Source organism: Scyliorhinus canicula, chromosome 9 (genome assembly GCF_902713615.1).
Source record: "Scyliorhinus canicula chromosome 9, sScyCan1.1, whole genome shotgun sequence".
NCBI classification, from domain to species: Eukaryota; Metazoa; Chordata; class Chondrichthyes; order Carcharhiniformes; family Scyliorhinidae; genus Scyliorhinus; species Scyliorhinus canicula.
In genome coordinates this window covers 97,836,918-97,861,591 of record NC_052154.1, presented here as the reverse complement: position 1 = coordinate 97,861,591, position 24,674 = coordinate 97,836,918, and the positions used below count along the sequence as shown (strand labels likewise).

Genomic DNA, 24,674 nt, shown 5'->3' with positions numbered 1-24,674 from the left:
GCTCTAAGCCACATGCTGGGGTGTGATGCTGAGGATACACTCTGTCTCACTCTGTTGGTCTGTGGAAAGCGGCGGGGTGTGAGTCCCTCATCCCTTTCAGTGAGATACCACCCCTGAGTGTCCTGACTGCTCATTGGCCATGTCCTATTCTATGTGTTCATTAGCTGCTTGTTTGCATATCATGGAATCTCCCCTTTTTTTAATGTTTTGTCGGCGTATGTGAATGTATTTACGTGTGAATGAGTCTGTATAACTTGACTGACAGAGGACAACAGAACAGAGCAAACAAAACAAACATCCACAAGTCCAGTCACTGAGGCATGCGTTTCATCCTGGTCAACTGCCGGAGAGGTGGCGGAGGGGATGACGGTGCCTTGATAGGCAGGATGGAAGCCTGACTGATGGCCTCATGGTGCGAGGTATCAGGAGGTGGCAATTCAACATGTGGAAATGGAGGAGAAAGTGGTTGTGGGCAGGCAACTTTGCGCAGTGCTCGTCGATTCCTTCGCATGATGGAGCCATCAGCCATACGTATAACATAAGAGCGGGGCGCGGCCTATCGAACAATGACAGCTGGGGCAGACCACCCGCCATCCAGTATCTTGATCCTGACTGTCTGCCGGGGATAGCACGGCCAGATCAGTGGCATGGGCATCATAGCCCTGCTTTTAACGGTCTCTCTGAGCTGCTGTCTTCTGCAGCACCGGGAGGTGATCCAGGTTGGGCAGGTGTATGGCTGGAAGCGTCGTCCGCAGGTCCCTGTTCATCAGGAGTTGAGCCGGCGACATGCCAGTGGACAATGGAGTCGCCCTGTACGCGAGCAGTACAAGGTGTATGTCGGAAGCAGACTCCGTGGCCTTGCAGATGAGCAGTTTCACAATGTGCATCCCTTTCTCAACTTTTCCATTGGACTGTGGAAAGTGCGGACTGGAGGTGACATGTTTTAAATTGTATGACATGGCAAAGGTGGAACGTTCTCGACTGGTAAAGCACGGGCCATTGTCGCTCATGACGGTGTTTGGGATGCCATGCCTTGAGAACATCTCCTTACAGGCTTTGATGACAGTCCGAGAGGTGAGGTCCGGGAGCTTCAGCACCTCAGGGTAATTCAACAAATAGTCGATGATCAATACGTAGTCGCAACCATTCGCATGAAAGAGGTCGATGACAACCTTGGACCACGGAGAGGCCATTGTGTCATGCTGTTGGAGCGTCTCCTTGCTCTGCGCTGGCTGGAACCGCTGACAGGTAGCACAGTTGAGGACCATGTTCGTGATGTCCTGGCTGATGCCAGGCCAGTAGACAGCTTGCTGGGCTCTGCGTCTGCACTTCTCGACGCCAGGTATCCCTCATGAATCTGCCACAGCACCAAGCTCTGGAGACTGAGCGGAATGACAATCCTGTTCAGCTTGAGGAGGATACCATCAATCACCATCAGGTCGTCGTTCACATTGTCAAATTGTGGGCACTGCCCTTTCTGCTAGCGATTAGTGAGGTTGTGGGTGACGTAGTGCAAGAGGGGGTCTTTGGCTGTCTCATCACGGATGAAAACTACCTTCTCACCTGTCGCTGGGAGAGTGCTACCACACAGCTGCACCTGTGATTCGATGAGCTGGATGATCTCCAGCGGCTCACTAAGCGAGATGATGGAGTGGGACAATGCATCAATGATGATGAGCTCCTTGCCAGGTGTGTACACTAAGTTGAAGTCATACTTCCTAAGTTTAAGCAGGATTCTCTGCAACCGAGGCGTCATGTCGTTCAGGTCCTTGTGGATGATGTGGACCAGAGGCCTATGATCCGTCTCGACAGTGAATGTCGGCAGGCCGTAGACATAATCATGAAATTTGAGGATGCTGGTGAGAAGACCCAAGCACTCCTTCTCAATCTGAGCATATCTGGTTTCAGTGGGTGTCATCGCCCTTGATGCGTAGGCTACTGGTGCCCAGGATGATGTGTCATCTCGTTGAAGCAACACCGCGCCGATGCCATCCTGACTCATATCTGTGGATATCTTTGTCTGCCGGTCCGGGTCGAACAATGCCAGGACTGGTGCAGTGGTGAGCTTGGCTTTCAGCTCCAGCCACTCTGTCTGGTGTGCCAAAACAACATTTGGACCTGTTTAACTTTAGGCCGTCGGCATGTACACGGCGGAATACCTCCTGGAGACGGGTTACATGTTCTTAGGGGTCGTGAATCAAATGTTGATGCCGTTTACGTACACACAAACCCTTCAATGCCTTCCGTCATCTGTTCCATGATGCGATGGAATATCTCCGATGCCGAGATGATGCCAAATGGCATGCGATTGTAGCAGTATCTGCCAAAAGGCGTGTTGAAGGTGCAGAGCCTTCTGCTGGACTCTTCCAGCTGAATTTACCAAAATCCCTCTGCATCCAATTTGGTGAAGAAGCGTCCGTGTGCCATCTCACTTGTGAGTTCCTCCCGCTTCGGGATGGGGTAGTGTTTCCGCATGATATTCTTATTGAGATCCTTGCGATCGATGCAGATGTGCAGGTCCCCCGAAGGCTTCTTTACACACACCATCGAGCTGACCCAGTCAGTCAGTTTAGTGACCTTGGATATGATGCCTTGTTGCTGAAGATCCTTGAGCTGTGCCTTCAGGTGCTCTCTCAGTGGAGCAGGGACTCGTCGTGGTGTGTGGACCACTGGCTTGGCATCAGGTCGTAGCAGAATCTTATATCAATATGGCAGCGTGCCCATCCCTTGAACACATCTGGATACTGGGTGAGGATGTCGCCGATGCCGGCCTGAAGATCCACATGGGAGGATGTTGTTGTGTAAACCCTTTGAATGAGGTTCAGCTGCTTACAGGCGTGCGCATCTAGTAGGGATGCCCTGTCCGGCTTAACAATTTCAAAGCAAAACTATGCTTGCGTGTGTCAGTTGGATACGTGCAGATGGCAGGATCCCAGTGCCATGATGGCATTCCCGTTGTAATCCAGGAGCTTGCAGGCAGCTGGAAGGACTGTGGGGGGCTTCTTAATGCGTCTGAAGTCTGCCTGTGAGAGGAGGTTGGCAGAGGCACCTGTGTCCAGCTTGAACTGGATGGGGCAGTGGTTGACCTTCATCACTGCTCGCCATTCGTCCTCGGAATCCACAGCAAGGATTGACTGGACTTGCGACGTGTCTGATGTGGCATATTCACACGTTGTAATAATGCCCACACGGTAGGTGTTGTCCAGGCATTCATCACCTGGATCCGTTGCACTGCCGGGATCAGAATCCTGTTGGCGTTGTTGCACACTCCGGAAGCGTCGTTGTTGGAATTGGGAGCGTTGGCACCTGACTGGTGGTGCAGATATGCACAGGGCTGCATAGTGGCCTGGCTTCCCGCAGTTGAAACAGCGTCTGCCTCTTACAGGGCAGTGTTTCTTTAAATGGGCGGTGCCACAGTTAGAACATGCCATGACGTTGGCGTGCTGACGCTCCATGCATCGTTGTACATGCGCAGTGCGGTTATCAGATGTCTGCACTTGTGCAGTGCGGATTTCAGCCGCTTTGTTGTCCCGTTCGCATCGCGCATGCGTCGGGCCCCGGGAAGAGCGGGCGAAATAGCCGCTTTCGTCAATGTTGAGGTGCTGCATCCAGGAGATGGCCTGCACACTCTCCGCCTCGTGGGAGGCTAGTTTATCATTTTCTGCCGTTTTGTATTGGGAATAACGGTTTTAGCGTGCTCATGCACTGTGCATGTTTCAATCGCGACTGGCAGGGTCATATACTTGATCTTCAGTTACTGCTCTCAGAGGATCAGTGTGAACTCCAAAAACAATTTGGTCTCTGATCATGGAGTCAGTGATATCACCGAAGTTGCAGGATTGCGCTGGCAGTCTAAGGTTAGTTAAATATGAGTTGAAGGATTCGTCTTTACCTAGCAATCACTGCTTGAATATGTAGCGCTCGAAGATTTTGTTGGTGTCCACCTCACAGTGGCTGTCTAACTGTCCAGGATGGTCTGAAACTTTGTCTTGTCCTGATCTTCGGCGAAGTGAAAGGAGTTGAATATTTCCAAGGCGTGATCACCCGCTGTGGTGAGGAGAAGGGCTATCTTCTGTGCATTAGACATTGAGGTCTGATGCTTCGACATAAAGCTGCAATTTCTGCTTGAATGTCCGCCAGTTGGCACTGAGATTGCCGGAGGTCCTGAGCTGGTGAGGAGCTGGAATCTTCTGCATTGTGCCGGTATACATTTGCTGGTCGTCACTTATCTTGCTGAGTTGAACTAACTAGATTGAACAGACTCCTGGTATCATGTTGTGTTATGTAATTTGAAATAACACAAGCTGCCACCTGATGCAGTTTTGAGTAAAAGATACTTCAGACTTTGAAGTGAGTTCAATGTGTTTTATTAAACTATTAGCACAGTTCTCAATGAATTCGACTCTCTGCTAATCTAAATGTAGTAACTCAGTCTAACTGAACCAGCCTTGCTCTGAGCCACGTGCTGGGGTGTGATGCTGAGGTACACCCTGTCTCACTCTGTTGGTCTGTGGAAAGAGGCGGGGTGTGAGTGCCTCATCCCTTTTATAGTGACAGACCACCCCGGAGTGTCCTGACTGCTCATTGGTCGTGTCCTATTCTATGTGTTCATTAGCTGCATGACCCAGACCTCTACCATTGTCCAAACCACCTGTTTCAACCATTTCCTGAAACTGCCCCATCCCAGAAACTTCCAGTTACCTGACTGTCTCCCAGCACCTGTCACCCTACCTCACCCCATTCTCCCTCATTGAGACTGTTCCTTCTGCTGCCTACTGCACTCAGTTCAACTGCCAGGACTCCACCATTGACAGCACCGACCCCGCCCTCGAGGACCATCTCTCCAGCCCTAATGCATGCCTAGGATCTCACTTGGCCACACAACCGCAGGACCCCCAGCTTAAACAAACACTGCCCTTCCCTCCATCCGACATCACTGCATTCCCTCACTGCTGCCTCCCTTCCTGTCCCTGGCAGCCTCTGCCGTCTCTCACAGCCCCTTCACTCCCCTCCTTCATCTGCATTCCCTGTCTACCCTTCATTCCGCCATTCGCACAGCTCTTGATGCCAGTCATGTTGTGAGAATTGAAAAAGTGGGGCATGTCACATTCGAGACACCCTCCACCGCCTTCTACCTTCTCCGTCACCCACCGACAGCTCCCCATCACCCATCCAATAAACCCATTCCTCTCCCCTCTGTCACCCTTCAACCTCCCCCATTAGCCTTGAAGTAATAACCATAACCCTGCAAAATACCTCCTGTCCGAGTCATACAGTCATACAGTACAGAAACATGCCCTTCGGCCCACATTCTCTATGCTGACCATCAAATCTCTATTAATCCCATTTACCAGCACTTGGTCCTTAGCGTACTCTGCCTTGACGATTGAAGTGCTCGTCCAGATGCTTCTTAAATGTTGTGAGAGTTCCTGCCTCCACCACCCTCTCAGGCAGAGTGTTCCATATTACCACCACCCTCTGGGTGAAAAAATGTTTCCTCAGGGCCCCTCTAAACCACTTACTTCTCACCGTAAACCCATGCCCTCTGGCCTTAGACATCTCTGCCAATGGGGAAAAGATTCTTACAATCTACCCTATTGATTCCTCTCATAATTTTGTATGCCTCTATCAGATCACCATCCTCCTCTGCTCCAGAGAAAGCAAACCCAGCCTCTCCAGTCTCTACTCATAGCCGAGGAACCTTTATGAATTACCAGCCCCCATGTCTATCCTGACCCCTCCTGTTATTCCTAGGACCTGTCACATTTTCTTCAAAGTCCAAAGATGTGCGGGTTAGGTGGATTGGCCATGCTAAATTGCCCGTAGTGTGAGGTTAATGGGGGGATTGTTGGGTTATGGGTATACGGGTTATGTGGGTTTAAGTAGGGTGATCATTGTTCGGCACAACATCGAGGGCTGAAGGGCCTGTTCTGTGCTGTACTGTTCTATGTTCTATGTTCTAAGGTCCCCTGAGGGTCAAAACAGCATCTACTCACCTCAAAGTAATGGGAGAAGTGAACTTCAGCAGATACATGCCACGTAAATGAGGACATTCTAATTTCTCGCTGACGGGAACTTAACTCCAGTGAGAAGGCCTTTTCATGAGAATTTGTGAGATCCTAATGCAGCAAAAGGGCTTCCCGACATTGCTTGGCAAGAACCTCAACCCACCTTTCAAATCCTCAGACCCTAATTTCTGAAGTTCATCCCATCATTGGGAAACTGATTTTTTTCCTCCCACCTAATGACGTTCCCCCGCCCACCAAGCTTCCTGCTGCTGGCAGCTCCGGAAGATTCCGCCCATCATGTTCAATTCTGGTAACTACACTTTAGAAGACTGTGTGAAGGCTTTAGAGAGGATGAAGAAAAGATTGATGAGATGGTATGGGGTTGAGGGGCTTCAGTTACATCAACAGATTGGAGAGGTTGGGGCTGTTCTCCTTTGAGAAGTGAAGGCTGGGAGGAAGATTGATCGAGGTATTCAAATCACGAGGGGGCTAGACGATCTCAGAGCATATCCCAACAGTGGCTAGGATACTGAACAGAAACCCCATTATTTTATTTTAATTTTGTAAGACTGTGAGGAAAGAATACCTCCCCACAGGAGTGATTACACCAAGAAATAGGGATATGGTATATTAAAACAAACTTTATTACCAACACAGTACTAAAATATCTTTAACATCGCAGCAGAAAATAACTTACAATTACCCCTTAAACGACGCTAATCAATAGAGTGACCACAGTAACTGCTATCTTTATTCCCACTTCAACAAAAAAAAACCCATCTCAGTTCTGTTAAATACAGTGAACCCTCAGGAATGCCGGATATGTTCTTTGAGAGAGATCTTTTGACACTGCTTTAAAGAACAGACCTGAATCCTGCCAGAACCATGCAGAAATTTTGGGCCAGATTTTCCACTTCTGAGGCTAAGTGCGGAAGATCTGCGGCATTTTACATGTAAAAAATTGGCGGCACCCCTCACCGATTCTGCTGGCGTCAGTACCAAGCTGCACCAAGTTAATCTCCTGGTCTCCATGAAATAACAGGCCGGAGAAGGCCAGGTGCATGGCTGGACATGCGCAAGGCGACAACCTGCAGCTGTCACTCTGTATAACATGGCGCCGGCCATGCGCAGGCCTGACCTGCCAGATAGTGCCCCCCTGGCCACCCCCCACCAGCCCTTGCAGAAGCCCCCCCCCCCCACCCCCAGCCAGCAGCATGGCTCCCACCCGACTGTGGTGGCGCTGGACACAGTCTGCAGCCGCTACGCCGGGTTCCTGCACGGCTGAGACCATGAGTGAACCGCGACGTTGTGAACTCGACCCATCATAGGAGGGCCTCCAGGTCATGCGCTGAGGCCATCCCAATGGTTCCACGATTTTCAAAAGCACAATTGAATCTCGCCATCAGGAACTCAGCCCATCAGTGGTGGAGCATCGCGGAGGCCCCGGAGAATACTGGGTCGGGCCCGCTAATGACATGCAAACAGTGTTTATTGTGCGTGTGTTCTGGAACACATTGACATCGCTGTTGAGGTGATGGAGAATTGGGATTTACCATGAAATGTGCACCCGCCGTGGTTTTGCTGTCAGAACCTATTCTCCGCCCAATCAGGTTTCGCAATTTTGGCATCAGCCTACGGAGAATCCTGCCCCTGATCAGTAATGACATCATCTTACCAAGCTCAAATCTAATTAACTCCACAGGGAATCCCCTTAATCCAAACAACATTCCATTAGCCCAAGCTTTTACAATGCTTTAATTGCAGCCCTGGCTCCCAAAACCTTTCAACCCAGGATTCTTCAAAAATACACTAATTTAGGCTTTTAACCCTTACTGCACCAAATACCTACAATAAAATACATCTGAAATTCCCACATTCCTTACAGCAGATAGAGATAAACTGTTTCCATTGGGGCAAGAAGTAGAGAGCACAGATTTAAGGTGAGCGGTCAAAGAACTAATGGTGACATGCAGAATGTTTCTGTGTAGCCAAGGGTTAGAATCTGGAATGGTGGAGGCAGATTCACTTGTGATTTTCAAAAGGGAATTGGATAAACTCCTGAACGATGCTGGATTAGGGGACGAGGACTAGCTGAATTGTGCTTGGAGAGGACCAGCACAGACACGATGGTCTAAGGGGCCTCTTCCTGCTCTCCTCCAAGCCTTCATGTCTGCAGTATTCTCTCTCTGGCTCTCTGGCGCACCCTCTGTTGGGAAATGGGATAACAATGGTGTCAACTCTCCATCTGTCTTGGAAACCATCCGAGAAGACACCCCCTGACTTTTGTCACCACTCCTTATTTTCCCACAGATAGCCCAGGGGGAGGACATGTGGGAGGTTTAACCATCCAACCAGCCTCTGAGGGAGAAGCAGTTGATGAAGAGGACCCTGGGCTTCCCACAGCTTCGGGACATCTTCCCCCAGCCCCTGACAAACTACATGGAGCTGCTCCTGGTGAATAGTCCTGACGTTCTAAGCCCCTGTACACCTGGCCTGCCCGAGAAGGGGCTTTGCTTCTGTTTCCCTGTGGATGAGTGAATTACACTCAAATAGAGAGAGAGAGAGAGGTGGAGTCTGATGACACCAGCCCCCTAACCATGAAGTTCCTGTTTCCCTGGCTGCTCGCTACAAGCACTTGAAGGCAGCGGGCTCCAGCCAACAAGTGGTAGATAGGCGCGCCCAACACTTTGCAAACTCAAACTCCCCACCATTGAGGACCGCTGCAGGAAATCCTTTCACTTCAATCTACACTGGGAGAGTGAGTGGAGGAGGCTGCCCTATCAGCTGCTGGAGGAGTTTGGGGGCTAAGACATGTGTCTGGCCGACTGATGTACGTCCTGCTAACCTGCCCAGAGGAATTGCTCCTGTCTTAGCAAAGCCCAGCCTCTATGGAAGGCTATCTTATCGCTCCCGTAAGTAGAGCCTTGCCTTTTCCCTGGGTGCCAATACTGACTCTTGGGGATATAATTGTGACCTGCTCCTCGATTATTGGTTGTTGAGTGTCTTTCTTTGAATTAATTGCAGTATCCCGAAGATATTGTTGCTTACGATAGCGATGTTTTCAGACAGCAACACGAATACTACACCTGTCTACAGAGCAGCGATGGAGAGAGCCAGAGTGGTAAGTAAGTCTTCTTGTCTCCCTGGGTCACCCCCGCTCTCGGGACAGGGTGTGTTCAGTCTCTCCGTGAGCTGCTGACAGGATTGGCCTGTTTCATGAGTCATGTGAAACATTGACCCATGATCAGACCCTCTTCCACGCTGAAACTGTGGGTTGAAGTGTCTGGTCCTGGTGGGACCCGGGTCCCCAGCCCTCCCAGAATGTGCTAGTTATCAGAATCAAGTAAAGGGTTTGAGGTTAGCATGACCACCCATGCAGAGTGGGACCACCACACAGGGCACAGCTACCCGACAGAAAGGAACATTTTCATTCATGTCCGTGGAGCCCAAAGCAAGTTTCCCCTCAGCAGATCAACTCCTGAATCTTGTCCCCTTTGGCATGGGATGGCATCTAGCAATTATCCTCTGGTACAAATGTCACACAATGTACATGACATGGAATGCACAGCACATTGCCCCATATACCCCAAAAGGCAGTGTAAACCAAACTGGCAGAGCGATACGTTCAGGCTAAAATTGCCAGTGCAATTTATCTGCACACAAGAAATGAAAAATGAAATGAAAATCGCTTATTGTCACGAGTAGGCTTCAAATGAAGTTACTGTGAAAAGCCCCTAGTCACCACATTCCGGCGCCTGTCCGGGGAGGCTGATACGGGAATCGAACCGTGCTGCTGGCCTGCTTGGTCTGCTTTAAAAGCCAGTGATTTAGCCCAGTGAGCTAAATCAGAGAATTATATGAAAGCAGACAAACAATGTTGCTTTGGATAGTGTAATACGTCACCTGTGCCAGATCTGAAATGCTGCCTCAAAGGGCGACGGAAACAGATTCCACAGCAATTTTCAAAAGGGGATGTGATAAATACTTGAAGAACATTGCAGGGCTGTGGGCAAAGAGCAGAAAGGTGGGGTGAATAGAATGGCTCTTTCAGTCAGCCAGTGTGGGCAGGGTGGGTTGATCTGTGTTGCATCACTCTGATTCTAAATGAACTCATTGACCTGTACAAAATTCTTACAGGGATCGACAGGGTAGATGCAGGAAGGATGTTCCCCCTGGCTGAGGGGTCTAGAACCAGGGGACACAGTCTCAGAATAAGAGGTAGGCCATTTTAAGACTGAGATGAGGAGGAATTTCTTCACTCAGAGGTTGGTGAACCTTTGTAATTCTCTACCCCTGGGGTGCTCAGTCATTTTGTTTATTCAAGACTGAGACCGAAGTAGAAGATCAGCTATGAATGAGTTAAATGGCAGAGGGGCCGAATGGCCTACTCTTGTTCCCCACTGCTCCAGAATGAAAAGCAGAGAACTGGATCTTTGCAAATTCATTAATGTAACATTTGTGAAGTAGTTTGCGTTTCTCATCACACTGCTCGTTAGTGCAGGACTTCCCTCAGTCCTGTTAAAACCCAGGCAGGAACATATTAAGATCAAAAGGGTCCTTTTGAATAGTAAGGCGTTCAGGATATTAATCACTTCCACCTCTCAGGCAGATATGGGGACACCAGCAGCTTTGTGGTTGTCCAGAGTTTTGTTTCCTTTTGACATCTGTTAGTGAATTTTGCAAGTCAGAGCTGGTGGTGAGAAATGTCAGTGTACGCAGCTGCCGAGCTGTGTGTGTATGTGTGACAGGCGCACGATCATATGGTCAGATAGGATGGAGCAATGTGGGGTTTGGTCTGCAAAGGAGCATAAAACCAACGTAATGCCTGACAGGAGTCTGAGACTTCATGTTCCATCAAGGATATTCAATTGAGCCAATTGTGAAAATGGGATCTGAACTGCAAGCCTGTCTGCCTTAATAAAGGGTGGCAAAGTGGTTAGCACTGCTGCCTCACAGCTCCAGGGACCCAGGTTTGATTCTGACCTTGGGTGACTGTCTATGTGAAGCTTGGACATTCTCCCCATGTCTGCGTGGGTTTCCTCCGGGTGCTCCGGTTTCCTCCTCCAGACCAAAGATGTGCAGGTTAGGTGGATTGGCCATGATAAATTGCCCTTATAGATGTAAAGGTTAGCTTCCAGGGTTATGGGGATAGGGCAGGTGGAGTGGTACTCATTCAGAGGGTCAGTGTAGACTCGATGGGCCAAATGGCCTCCTTCGGTACTGTAAGGATTGGATGATTCTAAACTATTGTTGATTGCATAAAATCCCATCTGGTTCATTAATGTTCCGTTCGGGAAAGAAATCTGCTGTCCTTCCCTGGTCTGATTCCAGGCCCACTGGAATGGATCAGTACAAGCAATGGGCAGTAAATGCTGGCCTTGCTTGTAACGCCCTCACTCTCTGTAATTGAATTTGTAAAAACACTTCACCTCATGTTGCACCTTCTTCAGGTTTCTCTGAAAGGTTACCACACAATCTCTCATTGAAAGGCAGTCTCTGGGTTGGAATTTCCGTCCGAACCGCGGCGGTGGGAACCTCCGTCATAATCACGCGGGCAAGATTCTCCATTCCCGCTGCAGTGGCTGGGGTTTTGGCTGAGTGCCAAATTCTTCGAATGGATGTTTTCGGTGACAGCTGTACCGGGGCGATTTAAGATCGGAGAATTCCGGCCTCAGAGCCAATTGCAGGGCACATCCACAATCAGAAAACTCCCCTCAACAACAATAAGTTAAATGAGCAGAAAACACCATGAAAAGGTAATAATCGAAGGAGGAATGTTATTTGAAGCCCAGGAAAATTGTTTTCAAAAGTGCCAGTGCGATTGGTCACAAGGACCTGATCCACCATTCCGAGCAAATCGTACTCAATATTCACTAACATCCAAAACACGGCAATCAGGAGACATAGCTTTCTTAGCCAGTGGAACGTCAGCTTAAAGATTGTGAAAAATAGAGGCAAATAACACAGGACTGGGCAAAAATACAGGATGGGATAACAACACAGGAGAGGGTAACAACGCAGGGCAGGGCAACAACACAGGACTGGGCAAAAACACAGGATAGGACAACAACACAGGAGAGGGTAAAAGCGCAGGGCAGGGCAACAATGCAGGACAGGGCAAAAATACACAATGGAGCAACAACACAGGACAGGGCAACAATAGAGGCGAGGAAAGCTATAGCGGAGAGGATAATAATATAGAACCGGTCAACTACACAGAACATGGCAACAACAAAGAACAGGAGCATATTAAAGGATGGGGCAACAATACGACACGTGGGAACACTCCAGGACAGGGTAACAGTACAGGGATGTATACCTAGACAGAACAGCAATATAGGGCAACACAGGACTGGAGAACAACACAGGACCGGGGAACAACATGGGACTGGGGAACACAACAGGACTGGAGAACAACACAGGATTGGCGAACAACATAGGACTGGAGAACACAGGCCAAAGCACCAACACAGGACAAAGCATCAACACAGGACAGGGCAACAATTCAGGGATGTAGACCTATACAGAATACTAATATAGAGCAACACAGGACAGGGCAACAATACAGAACAGGGCAACAATGCAGGATTGGTTAACAATGTAGGTTGGGGCAACAATACCAAACTGGGCAGCAACCACAGGATGGGGCAACAAAGAAGGACAGGGCAGCAACCGAGGACAGGGCAGCAAGCAAAATAGGACAACAGTACAATAGAAGAAAACAATACAGGATTGGCAACAATATGGGACAGGTTAGTAATACAGAACAGGGCATGTAGACTTGTACAGAATTGCAATATAGGGCAACACAGGACCGGGGAACAACACAGGACTGGGGAACAACACAGGACCAGGGAACAGGACAGGGAAACAGCACCGGACCGTGAAATTGCACAGGACCAGAAACAACACAGGACTAAGCAACAACACAGGACTGAGCAACAACACAGGACTGAGCAACAACACAGGACTGAACAACAACACAGGACTGAGCAACAACACCAGACGGAACAACAGCACTGGATGGGGCAACAGCACTGGACAGGACAACAACATAGGACAGGGCAACAACAAAGAACAGGTGCAGGAATACAGGATGGGACAACAATACAGGACAGACAAAAATACAGGACAGGTTAGTAGTATGGGACAGAACAACAATACTGGGATGTGGACCTATACAGAACAGCAATATAGGGCAGCACAGGACTGGGGAACAGCACAGAACCGAGGAACAGAACAGCACAGGACCGAGGAACAACACAGGACAAGGGATCAGCATAGGACTGGGGAACAGCACAGGACTGGGGAACAGCACAGGACTATGGAACAACTCTTATGGGCCAGGGTTGAGAGAACCCCAAAGTGTATCATGGAGGTCACCTGATCCACAACGTTTAATAAATTGTGGTATGGGGAGCATACTTTTTCCAGAAATGGAAAAGTATTTTTTAAAGCAAAACAATGTTTATTGTGTGAACTCAAGTTAACCTTTTTAAAACATACAGTGAACATCTCAGCAATCACTAATTCAAATGCAACCCCCAAAGACTACAACACTAAGTAATCCTTTAAGCTTTCCTTTTTAACATCCATATGACTTAAAAACAAAACCTTTATCAGAAGCACATCAGGTTAAAGTCACTATTGAAAACATTTATAATTCTGAATTCACCAAATGATCAAGAGATAGTCTTTTGATTGCAGAGAGAACAGCAGTACACCTGCTGGGTCTGGCTTCAGCTCCAACACTGAAAACACACCCTGCATACTGCTCAAAAACGAAAGTAAAAAGCTGACAGACAGCCCAGCTCCACCCACTCTCTGACATCACTGCAGTAGTAAACATCCATTTCCTAAAGGTACTCTCACATGACACCTCCCCCCAAGAAAAGAAAATAAACCATCAACTTCAAGATGGTTTCATTTTTCACCTTTTCACTATCCTTTAAGAAATGCACACAGTAAAATATACTTTTTTGTTTCAAAAAAGCAACACACGCAAACAGATGTAATAATATAGTCCTTTTTTTCTTCGTCCAACTGAAATCCTTCTCAAATGATAGTCTCTTTGAACATGAAGATCTTTGCACAATCCATCCATTTCTCTACGCCTCGACATTTCTCTTTAAAGTCAGATACTTTAGTTCAATCTGATCACAGAGTCCCTTGTAATTCTCCAACACAGGAGCATTGGTTATCACAGCTTTCAGGCGGTCAAATGCCTGTTGAAAGTCCGCTGTCCACTGACATTTTCGGCATTGTTTCAGCAAGTCCATCAGTGGAGCAACCACGCTACAAAACCTTTGCACAAATGTTCGATCAAATCCACTCAAGCCAAGAAATTGCATTATTTCCTTTTGTCTCGAGGGTATCGGAAACTCTTCAAGGACTTGGGCTTTTCCAAATTCACTGTTGGCTAGGTTTATCACCAAACCCGCCTCCTGAAGTCGATCGAATAACTCCATCAGATGTTTTAAATGTTCTTTCCATGTCTGACTGTAAATTACCAGATCGTCGATGTATACCGCACAATTGGGTAATCCTGAAATGACTTTGTAAGTTAACCGTTAAAATGTGGCGGGTGTGTTTTCCATGCTAAATGGCATAACTTTGAATTGGTATATACATCTCCTTCACCCTTTCGGATAAAGGTACCTGCCAGTAACCTTTAAGTAAATCCAATTTGGAAATAAAAGCTGATTGTCCCACTTTCTCAATGCAAATAGGGGCCTCACGGTAGCATGGTGGTTAGCACGTCCTCCCGGTGTGTGCGTGGGTTTCCTCCGGGTGCTCCGGTTTCCTCCCACAGTCAAAAGATGTGCGGGTTAGGTGGATTGGCCATGCTAAATTGCCCGTAGTGTAAGGTTAATGGGGAGATTGTTGGGTTACGGGTATACGGGTTACGTGGGTTTAAGTGGGGTGATCATTGTTCGGCACAACATCGAGGGCCGAAGGGCCTGTTCTGTGCTGTACTGTTCTATGTTCTATGTTCTAATCCTCCAAATGTGGGATAGGATAAGAGTCCGTTCTTGTAACTGCATTAACCTTTCTATAGTCCACACACAAACCGTTGGGTACCGTCTGGTTTAGGTAACATCACGATGGGTGAGCTCCATTGGCTCCACTTCAATTATTCCATTTTTAAGCATACTCTCAATCTCTTTGTTAACCTGTGCCATTAAAGGGTTAAATCTATATGGATGTTGTTTGATTGGAACAGCATTTCCCTCATCTACATCGTGCATAGCCATTTTAGTACTTCCCAATTTATCTCCACAAACTTACCCATGTGATATCAATAACTCTTTCAGGTCAGTACGTTTTTCCTCTGAAAGGTAACTCAACACTTTTCCCCAATTTTTAAGAACATCCTCATTTTCCAATTTAATTTGAGGTATGTCAAATTCACAGTCATCTGGATTTGGTTCATCAGTTTGAGTTAGAATCATTAAAACCTCCTCCTTTTTCTCTCCTTCCCTTTCAAAGTACCTTTTAATGATACTCACATGACACACTCAGTGAGTTTTCCTTCTATCTGGCATTTTTACCACATAATTCACCTCACTTAATTTACTTTTAATCTGATACAGTCCACAAAACATAGCTTTTAAAGGTTCACCTACCACTGGTAACAACACTAAAACTTTACCTCCAATGGCAAAACTACAAACTTTGGATTTCTTGTCCGTTACCCGTTTCATCACATTTTGTGAAACTTTTAAATGCTGTCAAGCCAATTCCCCTGCCCTATTTAATCATTCCCTAAAATTTGACACGTAATCCAATAATGTAATTTCTGATTTCTCACTCACCAATTTTTCCTTACTCAATTTAAGTGGTCCTCTTACCTCATGACTAAAGGTTAGTTCAAAAGGACTAAATTTGGTTGACTCATTAGGTGCATCCCTAATTGCAAACAGTACAAATGGAATTCCTTTGTCCCAATCCTCTGGATAATCATGGCAATAAGCCCTCACCATTGTCTTTAATGTCTGATGCCACCTTTCTAACACTCCCTGCAATTCTGGATGGTACGCAGTTGATTTAAATTGTTTTATTCCTAAGCTATCCATAACGTCTTTGAATAACCTTAAGGTAAAATTTGATCCTTGATCCGATTGTATTTCTGTGGGTAGTCCATATCGAGTAAATAATTTAAGTAACTCCTCCACAATCTTTTTAGCTGTAATATTACATACTGGAATGGCCTCTGGAAACCTAGTAGACACATCCATTATAGTCAAAAGATATTGATTCCCACTTTTTGTTTTAGGAAACGGTCCTACGCAATCAATTAGGACCCTTGTAAAAGGTTCCTCAACTGCTGGAATGGGTATTAAGGGCATTGGTTTTATCACTGCTGAGGTTTCCCTATCACTTGACATGGGTGACACGATCAACAAAATGTAACTACATCTTTATGTAGTCCAGGCCAATAAAAATGTTTCTGGATTTTTAGCTTGAGCTTTCCTTATTCCCAAATGATCTCCCACTGGTATCTCATGTGCAACTCGCAACACCTCCTTTAGAACATAGAACATAGAACAGTACAGCACAGAACAGGCCCTTCGGCCCTCAATGTTGTGCCGAGCCATGATCACCCTACTCAAACCCACGTATCCACCCTATACCCGTAACCCAACAACCCCCCCCCCCCCTTAACCTTACTTTTATTAGGACACTACGGGCAATTTAGCATGGCCAATCCACCTAACCCGCACATCTTTGGACTGTGGGAGGAAACCGGAGCACCCGGAGCAAACCCACGCACACAGGGGGAGGACGTGCAGACTCCGCACAGACAGTGACCCAGCCGGGAATCGAACCTGGGACCCTGGAGCTGTGAAGCATTTATGCTAACCACCATGCTACCCTGCTGCCTCAACTTTAGAAGATTGAGAGATGATCTTATCAAGGTGTAAGGGATGCAAGAGGACACGTACAGAGGTTAGGATTCTCCAGTCCCACTGATGGTGACTTGCCACTGCGAGGGAATCCATGTTGGAGGATGGGAAAAACAGAAAACCTCATTGGCAACGACAGGACCAGAAGTTCCTGCCGCAGGTCAATGGAGGGCAATACACATAGAACATAGAACATAGAACACTACAGCGCAGTACGGGCCCTTCGGCCCTCAATGTTGCGCCGACCTGTGAAACCATCTGAAGCCTATCTGACCTACACTATTCCATTTTCATCCATATGTCTATCCAGTGACCACTTAAATGCCCTTAAAGTTGGCGAGTCTACTACTATTGCAGGCAGGGCGTTCCACACCCCTACTACTCTCTGAGTAAAGAAACTGCCTCTGACATCTGTCCTATATCTCTCACCCCTCAATTTAAAGCTATGTCCCCTCGTGTTGGTCATCACCATCCGAGGAAAAAGACTCTCACTGTCCACCCTATCTAACCCTCTGACTATCTTATATGTCTCTATTAAGTCACCTCTCAGCCTTCTCCTCTCTAACGAAAACAACCTCAATTCCCTGAGCCTTTCCTCGTAAGACCTTCCCTCCATACCAGGCAACATCCTAGTAAATTTCCTCTGAACCCTTTCCAAAGCTTCCACATCCTTCCTATAATGTGGTGACCAGAACTGCACGCAGTACTCCAGGTGTGGCCGCACCAGAGTTATGTACAGCTGCAGCATGACCTTGTGGTTCCAAAACTCAATCCCCCTGCTTATAAAGGCTAGCACACCATATGCCTTCTTAACAGCCCTATTAACCTGGGTGGCAACTTTCAGGGATTTATGTACCTGGATGCCGAGATCTCTCTGTTCATCTACACTACCAAGAATCTTGCCATTAGCCCAGTACTCTGCATTCCTGTTACTCCTTCCAAAGTGAACCACCTCACACTTTTCCGCATTAAACTCCATCTGCCACCTCTCAGCCCAGCTCTGCAGCTTATCTATGTCCCTCTGTATCCTATAACATCCTTCAGCACTATCCACAACTCCACCGACCTTCGTGTCATCTGCAAATTTACTAACCCATCCTTCTACACCCTCTTCCAGGTCATTTATAAAAATGACAAACAGCAGTGGCCCCAAAACAGATCCTTGCGGTACACCACTAGTAACTGAACTCCAGGATGAACATTTGCCATCAACCACCACCCTCTGTCTTCTTTCAGCTAGCCAATTACTGATCCAAACCGCTAAATCACCTTCAATTCCATACTTCCTTATTTTCTGCAATAGCCTACCGTGGGGAACCTTATCAAACGCCTTACTGAAATCCATATACACCACATCAACAGCTTTACCCTGATCCACCTGTTTGGTCACCTTCTCAAAAAACTCAATAAGGTTTGTGAGACATGACCTACCCTTCACAAAACCGTGTTGAGTATCGCTAATCAACTTGTTCTTTTCAAGATGATTATAAACCCTATCTCTTATAACCTTTTCCAACATTTTACCCACAACCGAAGTAAGGCTCACAGGTCTATAATTACCAGGGTTGTCTCTACTCCCCTTCTTGAACAAGGGGACAACATTTGCTATCCTCCAGTCTTCCGGCACTATTCCTGTCGACAAAGATATTACCCTGCCGGCAATACTACTCTTGATGAACCTCTGCCCACTTTTCATCCGCCTGCATATATAAAGGTCTCCATTTTCTCACTTTTACGATAATAACACTCTGGTATACACTCAGATTCCTCTTCTGTGAATGCTTTCTGATAAATCCGTTTTATTTCTCTATCTTTTTGTTGTAACTCCGCCAATTTTACTGAACTAAAAATATCCGCCTCATCCTCCACCTGTTCTTGTTCTTTTCCAACCATCTGATCAAAAATCGTTTCTGATAATTGCACTTCAACTTCATCTTCGCTCTTTGATTACTCCTCTTGTCTTAACCTGTGACTTTGCGACCTTGTTACCACACAATCCGGAAAAATCCCAGGATACTCGTCCTTCAACACTTCAGTTGTCTGATTTTCCACTGGCTTATCCACCACAGTAGGCATCACTCCCACCTGCGATCCAGCTATATCATTACCCAAGATAAACTGTATTCCTGGACAAGATAGTTTCTCTGTTACTCCGACCACCACTTTACCACTCTTCACTGGACTTTCCAACCTTACCTTATATAATTGAACACTACTCCTCTCACCCTTAATTCCACATATTACCACCTTTTCTGGCAACGTTCTTCCCAAACTACATAACTCCTCATCTCTTACCATTAAAGATTGACTAGCTCCCGTATCTGTTAAAATTGTGACTTCTTTACCTGCTCTCCTGATACACATGAGTAAACTTTACCCACACAAGTAAATTCTTTGAAGAGATCTGGCACCTTCTCATCAATCACCTCTTGATCAGGCTGTACAATATTTTGCACCTCCTTCGCTTCACTTAGGCTTTCCTTTACCACTTTAACAAACCCCACTGTCTTATCCGGTTTTACCAGATTAGCCTTCCCCATGCTTTTCTTCAACCACCAACACTGTCACTTTACATGGCCTAGTTTATTACAGTGAAAACATTTGAAACTTTTCATTTCTCTTCCACCCTCCTGGATTTCTTTTTTAATCTGAGGTACACTCTCCTTATTATCTCCCATCAGATCCCCTTTGCATCTACCACTTGAGTTTTTCTCATGTCCCCAGTTTCTATCCCTCATAGGCTGAAACTGATGTCGGAAACCAAGCTTTGATTTATGAACTAATTCATAATCATCTGACATTTCTGCTGCTAATCTCGCAGTTTTAACCCTCTGTTCTTCCACATGAGTTCTCACTACATCAGGAATTGAATTTTTAAACTCCTCCAAGAGCATAATTTCTCTGAGAGCTTCATAAATTTGGTCTATTTTCAAAGCCCTTATCCACTTATCAAAATTACTCTGTTTGAGCCTTTCAAACTCCATGTATGTTTGACCAAATTCTTTCCTTAAATTTCTAAACCTTTGTCTGTCGGCTTCAGGCACTAATTTATGTGCACCTAATATGGATTTTTTCACCTCCTCATACGTCCCAGATACCTCCTCTGGTAGTGATACAACCACTTCACTCGCCATACCTACTAGCTTTGTTTGAATCAGTAATGCCCACATGTCCTCTGGCCATTTCATTTGTTTAGCTACCTTCTCAAATGAAATGAATAAGGCTTCTACCTCCTTCTCATCAAACCTTGGCAATGCTTGGACATATTTAACTAGATCCCCATCAAGCCTTCGACTATGACGCTCTTTCTCACTATCCTCATCACTATCATCCAACTGCACGTTTCCCTTTACGTCTGCCAATTTTAACTGACTGTCATGTTTCATGGTCATTTTCTGAAGTTCAAACTCTCTCTTTATCTTTTTCCCTGATCTGTATCTCCCTTTCTCTTTCTTTTTGTTCTGCTCAGGCTATTATTTCTGTTTTCCTTTCTTCTCTTTCTTTCTCCTCTCTCACCCTTTCGTATTCAAGCTGCTTTGATTCTTTCTCATGTTCCATTTGTTTAATTTGCAACTGAATTTTTGCCAGTTCCAATGAGTCAAACTGTATCTCAGGCAATTTTAAATCCTTAGCCACCGCCATAATTACCTCATCTTTTCACATTTTGTCAGGTCATGTTAACTGCAATTTTTTTGCTAAATCTGACAGTCTGCTTTTAGTCTCTGAAAGAGCCATTGTCCACAACACACTCCCCTCTTAAACTAGAATACCACACTTGAAAAGCAACTACAATATGCTCACCCCTCACTGTCTTTAAGTTCACTAAGTCAATCCAATAGATAGACATTCATCTCCCTCGAGCCCCTAATTTGTTATGGGCCAGGGTTTAGAGAACCCCAAAGTGTATCATGGAGGTCACCTGATCCACACCTTTTAATAGACTGTGGTATGGGGAGCACATGGCCCACTCTACAGGTGTGGTACAGTAGAAATGGAAAAGTATTTTTTAAGCAAAACAGTGTTTATTCTATGAACACAAGTTAACCTTTTTAAAACATACAGTGAGCATCTTAGCGACCATTAATTCAAGTACAACCCCCAAAGACTACAACACTAAATAAACCTTTAAGCTTTCCTTTTTAACATCCAAACGACTTAAAAACAAAACCTTTATCAGAAGCACATCAGGTTAAAGTCACTATTGAAAACATTTATAATTCTGAATTCACCAAATGATCCAGAGATAGTCTTTTGATGGCAGAGAGAACAACAGTACACCTGCTGGGTCTGGCTTCAGTTCCAACACTGAAAACAAAACTAAAACACACCCTGCAGCCTGCTCAAAAACGAAAGTAAAAAGCTGACAGACAGCCCAGCTCCACCCACTCTCTGACATCACTGCAGTAGTAAACATCCATTTCTTAAAGGTACTCTCACTACAGATATTTATATACACACCCATTTATAAACATTCTTAAAGGTACTCTCACATGACACAACACAAGGCCAGGGAATGGCACAGGACAGAGCAACAACACAGGACAGGGCAATAACACTAGATTGAGAAGCAGCACTGGATGGGGCATGAACACCAGACAGGGCAACAATACAGGACAGTCTAACAATACAGGAGTTGCATGACAGCAATATAGGGCAACACAGGACAGGGCACTATTGCAGGACTGGTCAACAATAAATGACAGGGCAACAATTCAGGGGCATAGGCCTATACAGGAAATCAATATAGCGTAACACAGGATGGGATAAGGACATTTAATGGGGCAAAAAACACTGGACAAGGTGAGAAAACCAGGCAGGGCAAGAACATTGAACGGAGCAAGAACACCAGATGGGTCAACAATACAGGACAGGCTAACAATACAGGAGTGTAGACCAATATAGGACAGCAAGACAGGACAACACATGATGTGGCAACAATACAAGATGGGGCAACAATACAGGATGGGGCAACAATACAGGATGGGGCAACAATATAGGATGGATAACAGTATTGGAGAGGACAACAATACAGGATGGGGCAACTACATAGAACAGAGCAACAAAAAGGGGGAACAATGCAGGATGGAGCAACAATACAGGACCAGTCAACAGTACAGGATGGGGCAACTACACAGAACAGAGCAACAACAACGGGGAACAATGCAGGATGGAGCAACAATGCAGGACCGGTCAACAATACAGGATGGGGCAACTACACAGAACAGAGCAACAACAACGGGGAACAATGCAGGATGGAGCAATAATACAGGACCGGTCAACAATACAGGATGGGGGTACAATGCAGGTCAGGGTAACAATACAGAGATGCATACCTATATAGAACAGTTATATAGGGCAACACAGGCAGTTGAACAACACAGGACAGTTGAACAGCACAGGATAGGTGAACAATGCAGGATGGGGCAAGAATGCAGGATGGGGCAAGAATGCAGCATGGGGCAAGAAGAGATGGATCAAGTTCGAAACAGAACAGCAATATAGGGCAGCATAGGAGGTACCAACAACACAAGGCAGGTCAACAACACAGGGCAGGTTAACAATACATGGGTGTGGACATATATCGGAAAACTGTACTGGACAGGAAAACAATACAGCCAGGGCAACAATGCAAGATACGGCAATAATACAGGATGGGGCAACACTGCAGGACTAAGCAACATTACGGGAAGGGGAAACAAGACAGGGCGGGCCAGCAATACAGGACAGGGAACAACACTAGATGGGTCAACAATATAGGCCAGGCCAACAATGCAGGGGTGTAGACCATACAGGGCAGCAATATAGGGCAAAAGAGCTTAGGGAAACGCACAGGACAGGGCAAAAATACAGATCAGATCAATAATATAAGACAGGACAGAAATACAGAATGGGGCAACAATATAGGACAGGACAAATATACAGGATGGAGCATCAATACAGGATGGAGTAGCAAGACAGGAGAGGTCAATAATATAGGACAGGGTAAAATCACAGCTCTGGATGACAGTACAGTCTGGGGCAATAACACAGGATGGGCAGAAATACAGGACAGGTCAACAATACAGGGCAGGGGAAAGAATATGATCAGGCAACAACACAGGATGGAGCATCAATAAAGGACAGGTAAACAATACAGGATGGGGCAACAATACAGGGGTCTAGACCTATACAAGACGGCAATATAAGGCAACATGAAGGTTAGGTCAACAATACAGGCCAGGACAACAATAATGACACAACAGCAATGCAGAACGGGTCAACAGTATAGGATAGGGCAACTGTGCAGGACAGAGCATCAGTACAGGACAGGTAAAAAATACAGGACTGGGCAACAACATAGGTCAGGGAAAAACAGTAGCGAGGGTGACAATGCAGGATGGGGCAACAGCATAGGGCTGGTTTACCTCTGGGCTAGACAGCTGGGTTGTGATGCAGAACAAGGCCAGCGGTGCGGGTTCAATTCCCGTACCGGCTTACATGAACAGGCGGCAGAATGTGGCTTCTAGGGGCTTTTGACCGTAACTTCATACTTGTGTTACTAAAAGGTTATTATTAACAATACAGGATGGGATAACACTATAGCACAGGTAAACAATGCAGGACAGGGAAACAACGCAGGACAGGGTAACGATGCAGGACAGGGCAACGACGCAGGACAGGGCAACAATGCAGGACAGGGCAACGATGCAGGACAGGGCAACGACGCAGGACAGGGCAACAATGCAGGACAGGGCAACAACGCAGGACAGGGCAACAACGTAGGACAGGGCAACGACGCAGGACAGGGCAACGACGCAGGACAGGGCAACGACACAGGACAGGGCAACGACGCAGGACAGGGCAACGACGCAGGACAGGGCAATAACGCAGGACAGGGCAACAACACAGGACAGGTCAGGTCAACAATACCATTGAGGTCAACCATGTAGAAAATGGGCAGAAATACAGGTCGGGCGGCAAGGCAAAACAGAACATAGCAACATCACAGAACAGGGAAACAACACAGGACAGGGCAAAACAGAACATAGCAACATCATAGAACAGGGAAACAACACAGGACAGGGTAAAACAGAACATAGCAACAACATAGAACAGGGAAACAGAACAGGACAGGGCAAAACAGAACATAGCAACAACATAGAACAGGGAAACAACACAGGACAGGGCAAAACAGAACGTAGCAACAACATAGAACAGGGAAACAGCACAGGACAGGGCAAAACAGAACATAGCAACATCATAGAACAGGGAAATAACACAGGACAGGGCAAAACAGAACATAGCAACAACATAGAACAGGGAAACAACACAGGACAGGGCAAAACAGAACATAGCAACATCATTGAACAGGGAAACAACACAGGAAAGGGCAACACAGAACATAGCAACATCATAGAACAGGGAAACAACACAGGACAGGGCAAAACAGAACATAGAAACATCACAGAACAGGGAAACAACACAGGACAGGGCAAAACAGAACATAGCAACAACATAGAACAGGGAAATAACACAGGACAGGGCAAAACAGAACATAGAAACATCATAGAACAGGGAAACAACACAGGACAGGGCAAAACAGAACATAGCAACATCATAGAACAGGGAAACCACACAGAACAGGGCAAAACAGAACATAGCAACATCATAGAACAGGGAAACAACACAGGACAGGGCAAAACAGAACATAGCAACAACATAGAACAGGGAAACAACACAGGACAGGGCAAAACAGAACATAGCAACAACATAGAACAGG

At 46.4% G+C, this 24,674-nt stretch overlaps 1 protein-coding gene across 3 annotated transcripts in view; it reads left to right on the top strand.

Moving 5' to 3' along the window:
* Positions 1 to 8,647: 8,647 nt before the first annotated feature.
* The window catches only part of spi1b (Spi-1 proto-oncogene b), a 104,733-nt gene continuing 88,706 nt past the window's right edge, over positions 8,648 to 24,674 (top strand). For 2 of the 3 annotated variants that reach the window (XM_038807312.1, XM_038807313.1), the window contains exons 1-2: positions 8,648 to 8,920; positions 9,033 to 9,129. In XM_038807312.1, coding sequence (XP_038663240.1) covers positions 9,064 to 9,129 — 66 coding nt within the window. In that variant the 5' untranslated portion in view covers positions 8,648 to 8,920; positions 9,033 to 9,063. Of the gene's footprint in view, positions 8,921 to 9,032; positions 9,130 to 10,145; positions 10,227 to 24,674 lie in introns of all 3 variants that reach the window. The other variant, XM_038807311.1, reaches the window with a different exon arrangement.